Raw genomic sequence first — 13,215 nt, 5'->3', positions numbered from 1 at the left:
TCCTTTGCATGCTGTTGCTCGTTAAATAATTCCTCACCTTTTAGCTTTAAAGTATTTATAGATTATCAGATCCTCCTTCACTTACTTATGTTTTTTCAAGCTGTATACATTAAGTTCTCTTAATCTTTCTTCATATGTCATGCCCTCTAATCCTTTTATCATTTGTCACTGTGGTTTGATAAACTTGAAAAAAATTCCAAAGAATTTTTCAGAGTGAGAAGAACAAGTAATTACACTCCAGTGAAATAAGAAATGTGCCTTCCAATTCTTTCTACATTTCAGCCGATGAACTAAAACTATTTTTTTTCCAGGATCTGAAACAAATGTTGAGAAATTTTTAACCAGTTGTCCACAAATCACACCAATTCTGGCCTACAGAAATGGAAATGTGAAATCATTTGAGGAAAGCCATTAGTACAGAATGTCCATCCAGCACTCGACATGGATGGGATGAGGGGTTTTACATACTCATGCATGTCTTCGCACCTCATCCACCCATACACCTACCTGTAAGTGCACATACATGAACATGTGCCTGTTATGATATCAAGCACAAACTGGGGACTGTTCAGAGGTCTCATGTAGGTAACGCCACTGTTGAATGTTATACAAACCAATCAAATTTGCCAATCAGCAAACTGGTAACAATTGTTTTCCCAGTTAATACAGATAATAAATGAAGGTGCCATGGAGATATGATGATGGGTTTGTGCTCTCCCACGTTCCTTCTGATTCTAGCTAGCACAATCATGAGATATGCTTACCTTATCATCTTCATCCTCATCTTCATCCAAGCCCATAAGCTCCTGCAAAAGCAGATGTTCATATTACAAAACATTATACTTATTTTTCAGCAACAGGCAATGTTCGAAAAGCTTATGATACTCCCACAACATTTCATTACACAGTTTTCTCCCACTTCTATTGCAAGTTATCAAAAAAACCCAGCACTTTCACCTTTCAGAAATAATGTTTTGTATTCAAGGATGACTTTTTTTTTGTGCTATTCTGAACAAAGCATGCAATACCCTATACAAATTTTAAGTCTAAAGAAAGCATTAGTGGCTGTGTCCAGTAGTTTGAAGGCAACAGGCTTTCAAATTCACTGCCAACTTTTACTGTCTGTAAACAGCTTTGTTCTTAGTCTGACAAATGAACCAGCCGGTATGTCAAGGCTGAGGACTCTATACTCAACTTGTTCAATCTTCGCTGCTATAATGCCTGCTCCCTCGCTTTAGGTCCATTACTGAAACATTAGACTTTAGAAAATATATTGGTATGAACATAATCAATGTCACGAATCACAGTCAGATTTTTATGCAGCATTATTTCCTCCCTTTACCTTCTATGCTGACAGACTTGGCTAAGGCTTGAAATTAGGAGCACTTGGCCTTCAATTCAGGTATTTCATAAGCTGAGCCTTTAACAGTGTCCTCCCAGTTCTTCTTGGTTATTTAATAGGTACATTTGAATCAGTGTACTACAAGTATAAATACAGCAAACATGCAAAGAATGTGAAGAATCACAATAAAAAGATGTTTTGGATTTGTTTTTTTTTTTTTTAGGGGGTTGGGTGGTTTTGTTTTGGTTTTGGGGTTTTTTCTTCCCCCCCCCCCCCCCCCCCCCCGAAAAGCAGTTGCATCTAGTATGCAGAAGGTAGTGAGAACTCAGATACTCAGATTTAGTCTTTGGCACTCTGGGACACCCTGAGCAGCTGAATTAACACTGATCATGGTTTACATTTCTGTAGAAGCTCCTCATCTGTAAATCATAAACCATTTTACCAATATTCGTGAATTTAGCTGGCAACTGGATCACGCATACAAGGTTAATACTGTTATCCCCATTTTATAGCACAGAAATCAGAGAGAATTTGAGGTCCACTTTTGCAGACTGTTGCACTCATTCCTCTCTATACATGAAATGTGCACGCTGGCACATAAAAACCAAAGGTAGTGCACAGGCAGCCAAGGTCTGAAGAAGCGAAAAATAAATAAATGACAGTGTAAAAAGCATCGGTATTTTGAAGAAAACCTTTTCTCATCTGCAGGACAGATGTGACTAGGGGTAGCACCTGATTGTCTGGTTTTGACCTACAGATGGTTAGAATCATAGACACGCATAAAAAAGAAATCAGGTAATATTAAAGGCACTTTGACTACTTGTTCCATATGATCCCCATCCTGCAAAGCACTTAGGCAGATGTGTAACTTTGCTTATGCAAAATGCACTGCTGAATTTCACAGCATCACATTGCTCGAAGGAGGTGTGACAGGAAAAGGGTCAACCTTCTGATAGACCTATCTTCAGTATTACTACAATTAACGTGTATTTTCAGATACAGCCTTTTTGTAGCACCCACCTGAATAATGTACTGCTCAATTTTGTTGACTTACGTGAGACCCTCCTCACTCAAACATGCAACAAACTCACCATAGGATGAGTGATGGGTGCCGGAAGGTATTCTCTGTGTACTTTTTCCTGGGTAAGTTATTACTATTTTATATCGTGTCTTTTCTATTAAAAACAAAAACACCTGTTTGCCTGGGATTCTCCCACATGGGAAGTTTTCATTTTCTAGATGAAATAAAGTAGTCACTGAAGACACACAGAATCTTTCTACGTTATTCTGGACTTGGCTGAAATTGGGAGAAAAGCATTTCTTTTACCATTTGTTTTCAAATCAAGTCTATGTCCTGGTCTGGATAATGCAACTTTCCCTATTTTCTCACAATATTTCCACTTGGGAAAGGATGAAAACTGAACTAGGAGCGACTTTTCTCGCTAAACCTAATAAACCAGCTATGACCTTTTTCATTCTAGGATATTATTTCTTTGTATAAAATCCACTTGGTTCTTTTGGGTAAAGGTATTCTTTATGGGTACAAATGTCAATCATCTTTTTAACAAAAGTTAGGAGGAAGCTGTAACTCGGCCTATATTTCATTACTGTAATCATTATACATTTAAAAACAGAATATTATGGACATCCACGAATTTACTCTCATTTCTAACAGTAATTACCCTTTTTATGTAAGTAAACACAGTGGTCAACATCAAACAGCATTTCACACCCCAACAGTAGCACTTGTTGTAATTATTTTTGTATTTAAATCTTTTTTTCTCGCAGATCAAGTTAAAAAACTGAAGACTACACATTTCTGGGGAAAAAAAAAGCATTTGTCATTTAAAGGTATAGGGTGGGGAGGAGGAATAAGGGCTTCTTAAGGTCTCAGATCACAGGACAAGGTTTAAAAACAACTAACTTCTCTTTTGGCTTCTATTGACTATCCTGTGAATCATGAATCATCAGTGTGATGCAATGTGTAAGAGCAGTAGGGGCATGGGTTTTAAGAACTTGTCGCTTTGTAAGTCTTTCTTAATTCAACTTAGTTAAAAACATTTACAGTTATTTAGTAAGTGAAATCCCCCTCCTACACACTCTCGTCATCTTCTCCTACTACTCTGAATGGTTTATTGCTCAAACTGAATCACGAAAATTGAGAGGGTTGAGGTTTCTTTTCAGTAACTTTGAAATGAAAATGCTGTTTAGCTACACAACTAGCTTAATACCATTAAAATGCATGACATTTTGCTCAAGGGCAAATTCAAGCTGGGGCTGCCAGAAATGTTACTGCCACTTTACTTGCCTGGGCGTCTTGGGTGTTGTTGACCTTCCCTGTTGTGACGAGGGAGAAGTTGTACGCAAAGAGCACCAGCAGAGCCAGGGGCACCATGTACAGTTCTACGCTCCAGACAGTGACCACAAATACCTGGGAGAAATAAAGCAGCAGAAGGGAATACATACAAGTGTTTAAAGAGAAAGACATATAAGAAAGCCTTTCAGTCATTATCCCTATGTACGTTCATCCTTGAATCTCTGTTAACCTCATTCCTATTATTATTTTGGCAAAGAAAATCTGCTCGCAAAGCGCGCTTTCTTTCTATTCTGTTTGAATCCATTATAGGCTGACATTTGTTAGCTTCTCCTCCCCTGTATCTGGTGAAGTACAAGACTACGAACATAAGGTTAGTCTGAAGGCTTTATTCACTCCTTCCTGGGACCTCCACAAGCCTGAAAGCCCTTTGTCCTTAGTGCTAGCGCATAACAGACCCACTTACAGAAGTAAACCTGCTCCACTTCATCAAACTCTAATTGCTAAGGGGTCTTTCACAGACTGGAAGAGAGTTTCTTCCTCTTGTGCAACAGGAGCCATCCAGCTCCCCCATCGCTCCACGGGTGATGATCAGCAAATGCATCTTCACCATTAACCCACCTATGTTCTTGGCATAGCACAGAGAAAGGACCATCACCTTCCAGGAGGCAAGAATTTAGGTTGCATTATTTTGGAAAGGGATCCAATAACCCTTGCCATTTTTCAGCACAGCATATTCTGATTTCACTGGTTGCTTGGAGTCTCTCTGCCCAGAAACAGTATGAGTTTGTGCATTTGGAGTGGTATCTGACAAAATCCACTAATAGCAAAACCAGAAGGCAAAATTTGAAGTTCTGTTCTGCAAATTGGATAAACAAAACATGTAACTAACATGATAGGGATTTAAAAAGCACTTAGAATTTTTTTTTTTTTTAAAAAAAAAAAAAAAAAAAAGTTACCAAGCCAAACTGCAATCCTATCTTACAAGTACCAACAATACCTGAACGGACTCCAAACTTGGAGTGGCTGGCAATGCAAAGTTAATAAACTAAATCCAGAACTGCCATAAAATGCATGTTGTGATCCCATTTCCTTTTCTACTCATACAGTGTTTCCAGAAGAACTGCCTAATGCTGGTAGTAACTTGAAGCTATTTTAAACAATCTCCTTTAAAGACAAGGCACAAACATTTATCTGATTTTTCTTCCCCCAAAGGAACCTGGAATGATCAGAAACAAAAATTACATTTTAAGAATAATACAGGTGAAAATGAGTCAGATACAATTACAGAATCACAGAATCAACCAGGTTGGAAGAGACCTCAGGGATCATCGAGTCCAACCGTTGCCCTTACACCACCCTGTCAACTAGACCAGGGCACTAAGTGCCATGTCCAGGCTTTTCTTAAACACATCCAGAGATGGTGACTCCACCACCTCCCTGGGCAGCCCATTCCAATGTCTAATAACCCTTTCTGAAAAGAAATTCTTCCTAATGTCCAACCTGAACCTCCCCTGGCGAAGCTTGAGGCTGTGTCCTCTTGTCCTATCGCTAGTTGCCCGGGAGAAGAGGCCGACTCCCACTTCACTACAACCTCCCTTCAGGTAGTTGTAGACTGCAATAAGGTCACCCCTGAGCCTCCTCTTCTCCAGGCTAAACAACCCCAGCTCCCTCAGCCGTTCCTCGTAGGTCAGACCCTCCAGACCCTTCACCAGCTTGGTCACCCTAAACTGCAACGAAGGGAAAATTCTACGGGTGATCAGAAAGCTAAAAATCTCTACCTCCCTTCATCCTTGGCCCATCAGACACGACATATAAAGGCAACACTGGCACTTGTAGGATGGGATATTTATGGCAACGTATTTTGTGTTATGGACGTGAAAGTCCAACCACACTGTACCAACAAAGCACTTCCCACTGCATTCAGCGGGGTGAGAATTTATACCTCTACAAAACAGCAGCTGTTGTAACTTTTAAACAAAAAGACTTGTCTGATATCAGACAAATGGCCAGTTAATATCTACCGGGGGCCAGACATAAACCAAGAAACAATGACTGTATCCATAACCCTGCCCAAACAGCAGTTGCTTTTACTAGAGTGAACCTGTTTTTATGTTAGCTGTTGCTATGCAAGGAATTAGACTGTCATCCTGTTCTTGGCATTTGTAGGCCAGTAAAACAATCTTTGAGATATATTCATTTACAAAATGGGCTGACATCCAGACATTATATCCCCATACTATTAATTTCCAGGATAGGAACGTAGAAGAGGATTTGGTTTTGATTTTTTTCTTCTTTTTGATCCTGCTTTCCAATACACTAAAAAATTAGTAGTTATAATGATTCCAACAGCCTCTTTTCGTATGTAAGCAAGGCAAGAGAAACACAAGAATCCTGGCCAAGAAGGCATGGTATTTGATCTGTCTTACAGGAGTCTTGCATGGCCTTAATTAATAAAGACTTCAAAAATTGTGATATTCCAAGCTAAAAAATCTTCCATGAATGAAAAGTTCTAACCTGAGCAAGTTCCTCTGAAGCTATTCCAGCTCCCTTAGATGAATCTCTACTTGCTTTGTAAGACAAAGTGAAGGTGATACCAGCTCCTGTCCTACCTCAAATGTCACTCTAAAGAACAAGGACCTGATATTGTATATATCAATAGAGATATCTATCTCAGGTATATCTAGATAGATAAAAATAGACACATACATATAAATATACATCTGATCCTTATGTAAACTCCTTCATGGAAATTCATATTGCCAGCTATTAATTCATAACATTTGCTTCAGCCTGTTGGAGGAGGTTGCATTTACATCATCCCTCTGGGGTATTAGCAAACTTGGTCTTCTCAACACAGCAAAAAGACTCCACTGGCAGTCAGCTAGGCAAAGTCCTACAGGAGTCAATGAAGCTCTTGAAGAACCTCTCTTCATTCATTCAATTGCAGGACTTGAACCAATTTTAGTGCATCTGTCACCATCCTATATGAACATCACTCTGCTCAGTTACAAGTATAATACAACCTTGCAATCACAGGTCATTTAGGCAAGATACAAAATCAAGACCTTGGTGATTTTAGATCCAACAGTACATTTTGTGTGTTATTAAGTTTCAGACCTTAAACAAGACTTAAAACTAATTACAAAAATCTCACTGTAGCCTCAAATGATAGTTGAGGCATACTGTCGCTTCCTTTCTAATGCTGACTGGTTAATCAGTTGCTGAGTTATAACTCAGACAGCAATGCTTTGATAGAGCTCCCACGTCTCCTTGAGAAGAGTTGCTTTACTGCTACCGCCACAGCAGAGGGAACTTTCGTTACTGTGATACAACACAGACACAAGACAAATTGATTTAGCTATTCAGAAATTATTTAGCCTCGGAGGTATGGGAAATGATTGCTGTGAACATACAGTACATAATACAAGTTCAGAGGGTGTTTATAAAGCGAATAGAAATATTTCTGCATTCTAACAGCCTTTTGAGTAGTTCTGCAGCATCAGCTTTCAAAGCAGTTCCCCAAACAGGCCCATGTCCTATTTTATCAACTCTCATGCAGCTCCCTGACACTGACTACAGCACCAGCAGCCCTGTGATATAGACGCACCCCTCCCTCCCCAAATTACGAGATTCTCAATCATGCATGTTTTTATTTTCTCCCCAGTGATACCTTATGCCTGGGAGAAGCTCCGGCATTATCCTCCCTGTTTTCTTACCAATACCTTTTGCCAAAACTCAAGAATGGTTCAGCTGCTGATGTACACAATGGCTATTGCATGGAACAGTATCTTCTCGATTCTTTGTGGTCCTTAGTCTGTCTTTTGCCTAATGCATCGGCTCGTAAGGGAAATCCTTAACAGGTTCAGATCACTTGCTCAATATCACAGAACTCAGGGACAGAAACCAAGCCCCTGTTTCAAATGATCCAGTTTTAATAAACCGTAAGTTTTTCAATGTTTCACATCATCGTTAGACCAAGTTCTGTCAGACATAACCCATTACATCATTGACACCTTTTCTGCTGGGCTTCAGACTGTGCATGAGGGAAGTTAAAAGGACAATGGCCAATTTCTGAAATAAAAGTCAAACAAGTGGAAGCTAGCTTTCTGCGTTACTTCTTTTAATGCAATTTGAGAGCATAAAAGCCTATTATAGAACTGAGCAATTTAATTCACAGCTTTATAAAACAATGATCAAAATAGAAACAGAAATGGGATAGACATATCTAGAGGGAGGAAAAAAAAGAGCTCTTGAAACTAATATTTAGACTAGAGTTCTACCTAGAAGAAAACAGGAATATTACAGCCTTGGAGAAAGGACCACTTGATTTCAGCTGATTAATGTGTTGCTATTTCAAAGGGCCTAATAACTACAAGTTAAAGCTCTGGAGGTTTGGAAGCCGTTTCATCTGAAAATCACTGAAGAGGGGTCCAACTGTTCCTGTCAAGAAGCATGGAGTTTGAACAACCATGAGAGTGGCCCTTTTGACAGCAGTACAAAAGATGAGAGAAGGCAGTCTCAACCGAAAGTAAAAACAAACCCTTAGAAACACGTTTCAAATCTGTTTTTTCTGCCCCTCTGGTTCCAATTTAGGATCTGACTATTAAGAACAGATTTTTAGACGGGTGTCTACTAAAGTATGCCCATAAAACATTTGTCACCAGCAAACCCACAGTCATGGGATAAAACAGTTTTAAGAGGTTTAGAAACCTGGCATTAGATAGGATTTTCTGCATAATTTTTCTACACAGTAATTATATTTTTTTAACTCTAAAAAACAGGCTCTTTTTGACCTGCTGAGTCTTTGTGAAGAAGTAAAAGATGCTGTGTTCTGTGACAGAATAATTCTTGGAAAACAACAGCCATGGGAGGAGGAGAGGGATACATTCCATCAGATGGAAAAAATAAAAGTGAAAGGAGATTAAATGCATGCAAGGAACCTATGGTAAAAGGTTATTTTCTCAGCTAGTGTAGGCTCCAACACTAATGAAATGCCTCATCAGTGGAGCTGTGAAAAATCTTATTCAAAACTCCGAGTTTCAAAACCACACACAAGTTAACTGAACTCTAAACTACTAACAGCTTCGTCAAAAGTTTCCTTGCAACTTATAAACACGGTCTATGTAATTCACGAAGTCAGGAGAAAAACTTGAGCTGATACTGCCGTGAATGTCCAAGTTATGTTTTGAACTAAACCAAAACACTGATTTTGATTTGAGACACAAAGATATACTCCCCTTTATTTACAGGGGAGATGAATTACATATTTTTAACTTATGTCTGGGTTACGTCTCAAGTTGCCATGTATGTAGAAATGGACTCTATAAAAAGAGGAAAGATTTCTGCCGCTAAATATTCAGGGACAAACTCTCTAGCATTTTTTTTTTTTAGCTTTCAGTCCCTCTGCCCCAAACAAAATACAGGATATTAGCCAATAATGTAAGATACTGGCTCCCCAAAAGGGCATTCAAATCCCTTGGAGGCAATAAGCCTGTCGTCAACAAATTATTTCTGACAGATACTTATTCCTGCCCTTAGAAAGGGAGAGTAAAAGAGTAGAGGAGAGAATGAACACACTCACATAGAGCAGGGCATTTGTTCATATGTGTATGTATACCCGTATATACAGAGGCATCTCTTCCAGATACGGGAATATGGACGTGTGAACAGAGCGGTGCTGAGCCCATGCTAACAGAAATCAGGGTACACGGTGTGGGCTCAGCCTGATGTGAGTGCAGTAATGAGACTTGTGCTCTTGGGCTGGCTTGTGCCTTGGACTAGTGAGAATATTAAAAAAGAAGCCTATAACAATTATGGAAATTAATCTAATATAGCCCCATCTCAGGGCATGGCAAATAAAGGTTGAGGCAGTCACACAGCATGTATTTCCCACTAAAGTCCCTCTCCCAAAGATTTTTTTTTTCTTTTTTAAGAACAGATCCTCTTCCAGGGATGCATTCCAGAATCACTCTTACTAATACTCTCCTTTCCACATCTGCGCGATGCTCTCACCATGCCAGGTGAGAGTGCTCCTATGCCACTTCATAGCCACCAAGCTGGAGCTCAAGGAAGGGTCGGTTATGAGCAGAGTTGCTCCCTCATTGTAATGCAATAACGAAGAATGTGGCAGGAAGAGAAATTATACTTATATAAACCAGCCCTGTCAGAAGAAACCTATTTACTTCAGATTCAATTTGCTTTTTGTGTCCCCAGTAAAAGAACGCAGAGCATCTCAACAGCGGTATGAAACGTGTGCTGTATTGAACAGCGATGACCAAAATCAAAAACGACCTGAAGGAATAGAGGTCTTTAAATATTTATGCCACATTACAAATCATCTCTGCATTGCTTCACACATCAGCGTACAAGTTACTAATTTTTTAAGGGTGTATCACAGGCAAAAAGCTTAGCTCTTCTACACAAGCTTTCTGTTGCAAGGGCAAACACAATTGTAATCTAAAACTGAAGACACACACACACAAAAAAATCGACCTAAACACCCCAAAGCCAAACCAGAACATCAAATTGTGCCCCAAAATAACTGTCTGTATTACATTTATTATTACATTATTATTTACATTTATTATTTACATTTATTATTACATTACATTAATGTGTATAAATATATGAGGGCTGGGTGTCAAGAGGAAAGGGGCAACCTCTTTTCACTTGTGCCCTGCGATAGGACAAGGGGCAATGGATGCAAGCTAGAGCACAGGAAGTTCAACCTCAGCATGAGGAAGAACTTCTTTACTGTAAGGGTTACAGAGCACTGGAACAGGCTCCCCAGAGAGTTTGTGGTGTCTCCTTCTCTGGAGACTTTCAAGACCTGTCTGGTTGCGTTCCTGTGTAACCTGCCCTAGATTGGTCCTGCTCTGGCAGGGGGGTTGGACTCGATCTCCAGAGGTCCCTTCCAACCCCTAACATTCTATGATTCTATGATTTATGACTGCACAGAATTGAGAAGCAGGAATAAAGGATATGCTTGTACAATCTGCTATCATGTAGATCTACCTGATTTTTTTTTCAGAAGATACTTTGGGTGACAGAAACAACATGGCCATGTTAGCCATGCTAACCTCAGTTGCCTGCGTAGGCTAAATGACACAGCTGCCAAGCCATGTCCTGCCGCCATACCCATGCGTCCCATCCCTGCTTGCCCCAGCTGCAGCTTGCTGAGAAAGCGGCCCAGGATGAAGTTAAGGCAGTGGAAAACCCGAGACACCCGACTTGAGCTTGAGAATTTACATTATGTGAGGATGCAACAAGGACCAGGAGTGACAGAACAAAGCCTTCGAAGGAAGAAGGCAGAAGGACAAGAATTACACTCATCAGGGTCACAATTTTAACACCAGCTTGAACATTCAAAAAGAAAAGAAAAAACCCAGTGTCTCCCACTTCCAACAAAATAAGATATAAAACAACCAACAAAAAAATCCCTGAAGAACATCCGAAAAAATCTCATACTGCTTAAGTCACTATGTGTTAGGGTCTTTTTTATCACTGTCTGGTTTAGACTCTTCAGGGGGATCTCATTTTCTTTGCTGCTGCTAAGGAAGTAGAAACTCATCTGTGTTTTAAATGAAAGCTGTGATTCATGTGCAATCACAGGACTCTAAGAAATGGTGCTTTAAGAAAAAGCATGCTATTCTGCAAGAGTTGCAGCAAAATCAGAAGAGTTGACAATATTACAATCTGTTTTCCCTGTCCTCTTGGGACACTGACATTGGTAACTTCATCAGGGAAGGTTGGGATGCTTTGCTTAAGACTGCAAACACTTACAAAATGTCCACACTCTGATCCTGAATTACTTTTGTGTCATTAACATGTTTAATGAATTTATTCTGTGTTCATAACAATGCCTGGAATCGGAAAGAGATAAATAACAAGAAAATAAAATTAAACCAACTAAAAAGTCAGGGTTTTCCTTTACTTTTATTATTTCAGTTACATTAATGAGATTAGCCACCCTAGAAAATATAAAATAAGATCCTTAGAGATCTTTCTTTAATGAGGGGTCAGGGAAGAGCCACTTGGTTCAAGTTTATTTTACTGAACTTATCACCTGTTAAGTTTATATGTTAGTTAAGATTTATATATTGCATTCCAGCTATTTGAAGATTATCTGTCAAACTGGTCAGTGTGGATGACAATTTTCAACACAAAAGGGTGTGTGCCTGGGGTTGGTGCCTTTGTCCTTTAAGACACATACATTTAAACCCCAAAGCCTAACAGCCCACCACAAGTCTCTCAGGGTGCCTCTAAACAGTTTTCTTGTGGCTGCTATCTTCTCTTTATCCCTAACCCCAAAAGAGGTTAATCGAAACAAAACCAATTACAACAACACAAACTGTGGGTTCTATATTTGTGTACGTACACAGTTTTAGAGTAAAAGACTTCAAATCCTTTTACGCTGCAGACACTGAAGAAATACCTGTTTGCTAGCATGCTGACTGCTCTAATTTTTCCCTCATGCTTTTATCGAACATATTTTACATTTCCTGTGCCAAGTAAAATACAATTAAGACCCTCAAGCAATAAAGCTTAAAATTGAAAAAATAGGGAAAAAAATATTACAAGAGTTTTCTATCTTTTGGGGTAATCCACTGGGAGTGGGTCAGGGGAATAAATCTGCATGTTATTTCTAAAGGGGTAACTATCACAAAGGCAGTGGGGGAAGGTCCTAAAACAAAGTGGGGGGTGGTATGCCAAAAAAAAAAAAATCTGTCTTTTTTATATTGTAGCTAAATTAAATGGTCATTTTTATCTCTAATGTTTTGGTTTGTTTATCAGCAGGGTCATAGTTTTGAAATTACTCTCATACAGAAATCTATTTGCAAGGAAGACAGGCATTATGCAAGTTAAAAGCCTGATCTTATAGTAAATAATTCTTCCAAAAAGTGTCAGAAAAAAACACTGTGCTATTTAAAAGGAGGCAAAAATGTAGGTTAATTTTATTTATTCTGGATAAGGTGAACACCTTAAAAGGGTCATGAAAAAATTTATCATTAGCCGAGCTGATAAATGTCCACTTACTTTGGAGACATATTTGTTAACATCGTGAGAAACATTAGCAGTGAGGGTCAGATGGTGACGTAATTGTACAGCAAGCGTAAAGAGTATTTGGTGGAAGTGTGCTTTAACTTTGGGCTCTCAATATTGGGTTACAATTGGTAGTAAATGGGAAGCATAAACTATATGTTTAAACTACTTTAATGACTTCCTCCTTCACATTCATAGTGTATATTAGAGCTGAGCGAGTAAAGGGAAAAGGGCTCTCTAATAAAGCAAGTATGTTTAATTACACTTAATTCAGTGTTCAGTGGCAGGAGGATCACACATAAGGTTATTTCCCTGGCAGTATCCAGCTATGGCATGGGGAGAATAAAAAAAAAAAAATCAGGTTGCAGTAAACCCACATAGATGAGAAATAGATTTTTGTACACACTAATGCTGCAAAACTGTCTGGTACCTTCTTTTCCAAAACCTCCAGTCCTAAATAAATGTTTCCAGATTGAAACAGGGCAGAAGGAGCAAAAAAAATAAATGAAAAAAA

At 39.1% G+C, this 13,215-nt stretch overlaps 1 protein-coding gene across 4 annotated transcripts in view; it reads right to left on the bottom strand.

Moving 5' to 3' along the window:
- The window catches only part of MCTP2 (multiple C2 and transmembrane domain containing 2), a 103,326-nt gene that overhangs the window by 16,951 nt on the left and 73,160 nt on the right, over nt 1-13,215 (bottom strand). The window contains exons 17-18 of one of the 4 annotated variants that reach the window (XM_068409974.1): nt 3,651-3,773; nt 765-806 (exon numbers count right to left, since the gene is read on the bottom strand). The exons of 1 other annotated variant lie outside the window; for it this stretch is intronic. In XM_068409974.1, the coding sequence (XP_068266075.1) occupies nt 765-806; nt 3,651-3,773 (165 nt within the window). The remainder of the gene's footprint in view (nt 1-764; nt 807-3,650; nt 3,774-13,215) is intronic. 2 more of the 4 variants (XM_068409971.1, XM_068409972.1) reach the window with 2 other exon arrangements.

Source organism: Nyctibius grandis, chromosome 11 (assembly GCF_013368605.1).
Source record: "Nyctibius grandis isolate bNycGra1 chromosome 11, bNycGra1.pri, whole genome shotgun sequence".
Lineage (NCBI taxonomy): Eukaryota > Metazoa > Chordata > Aves > Nyctibiiformes > Nyctibiidae > Nyctibius > Nyctibius grandis.
The sequence above is the reverse complement of the archived record's forward strand: the minus strand, read 5'-3'. Positions and strand labels throughout refer to the sequence as shown.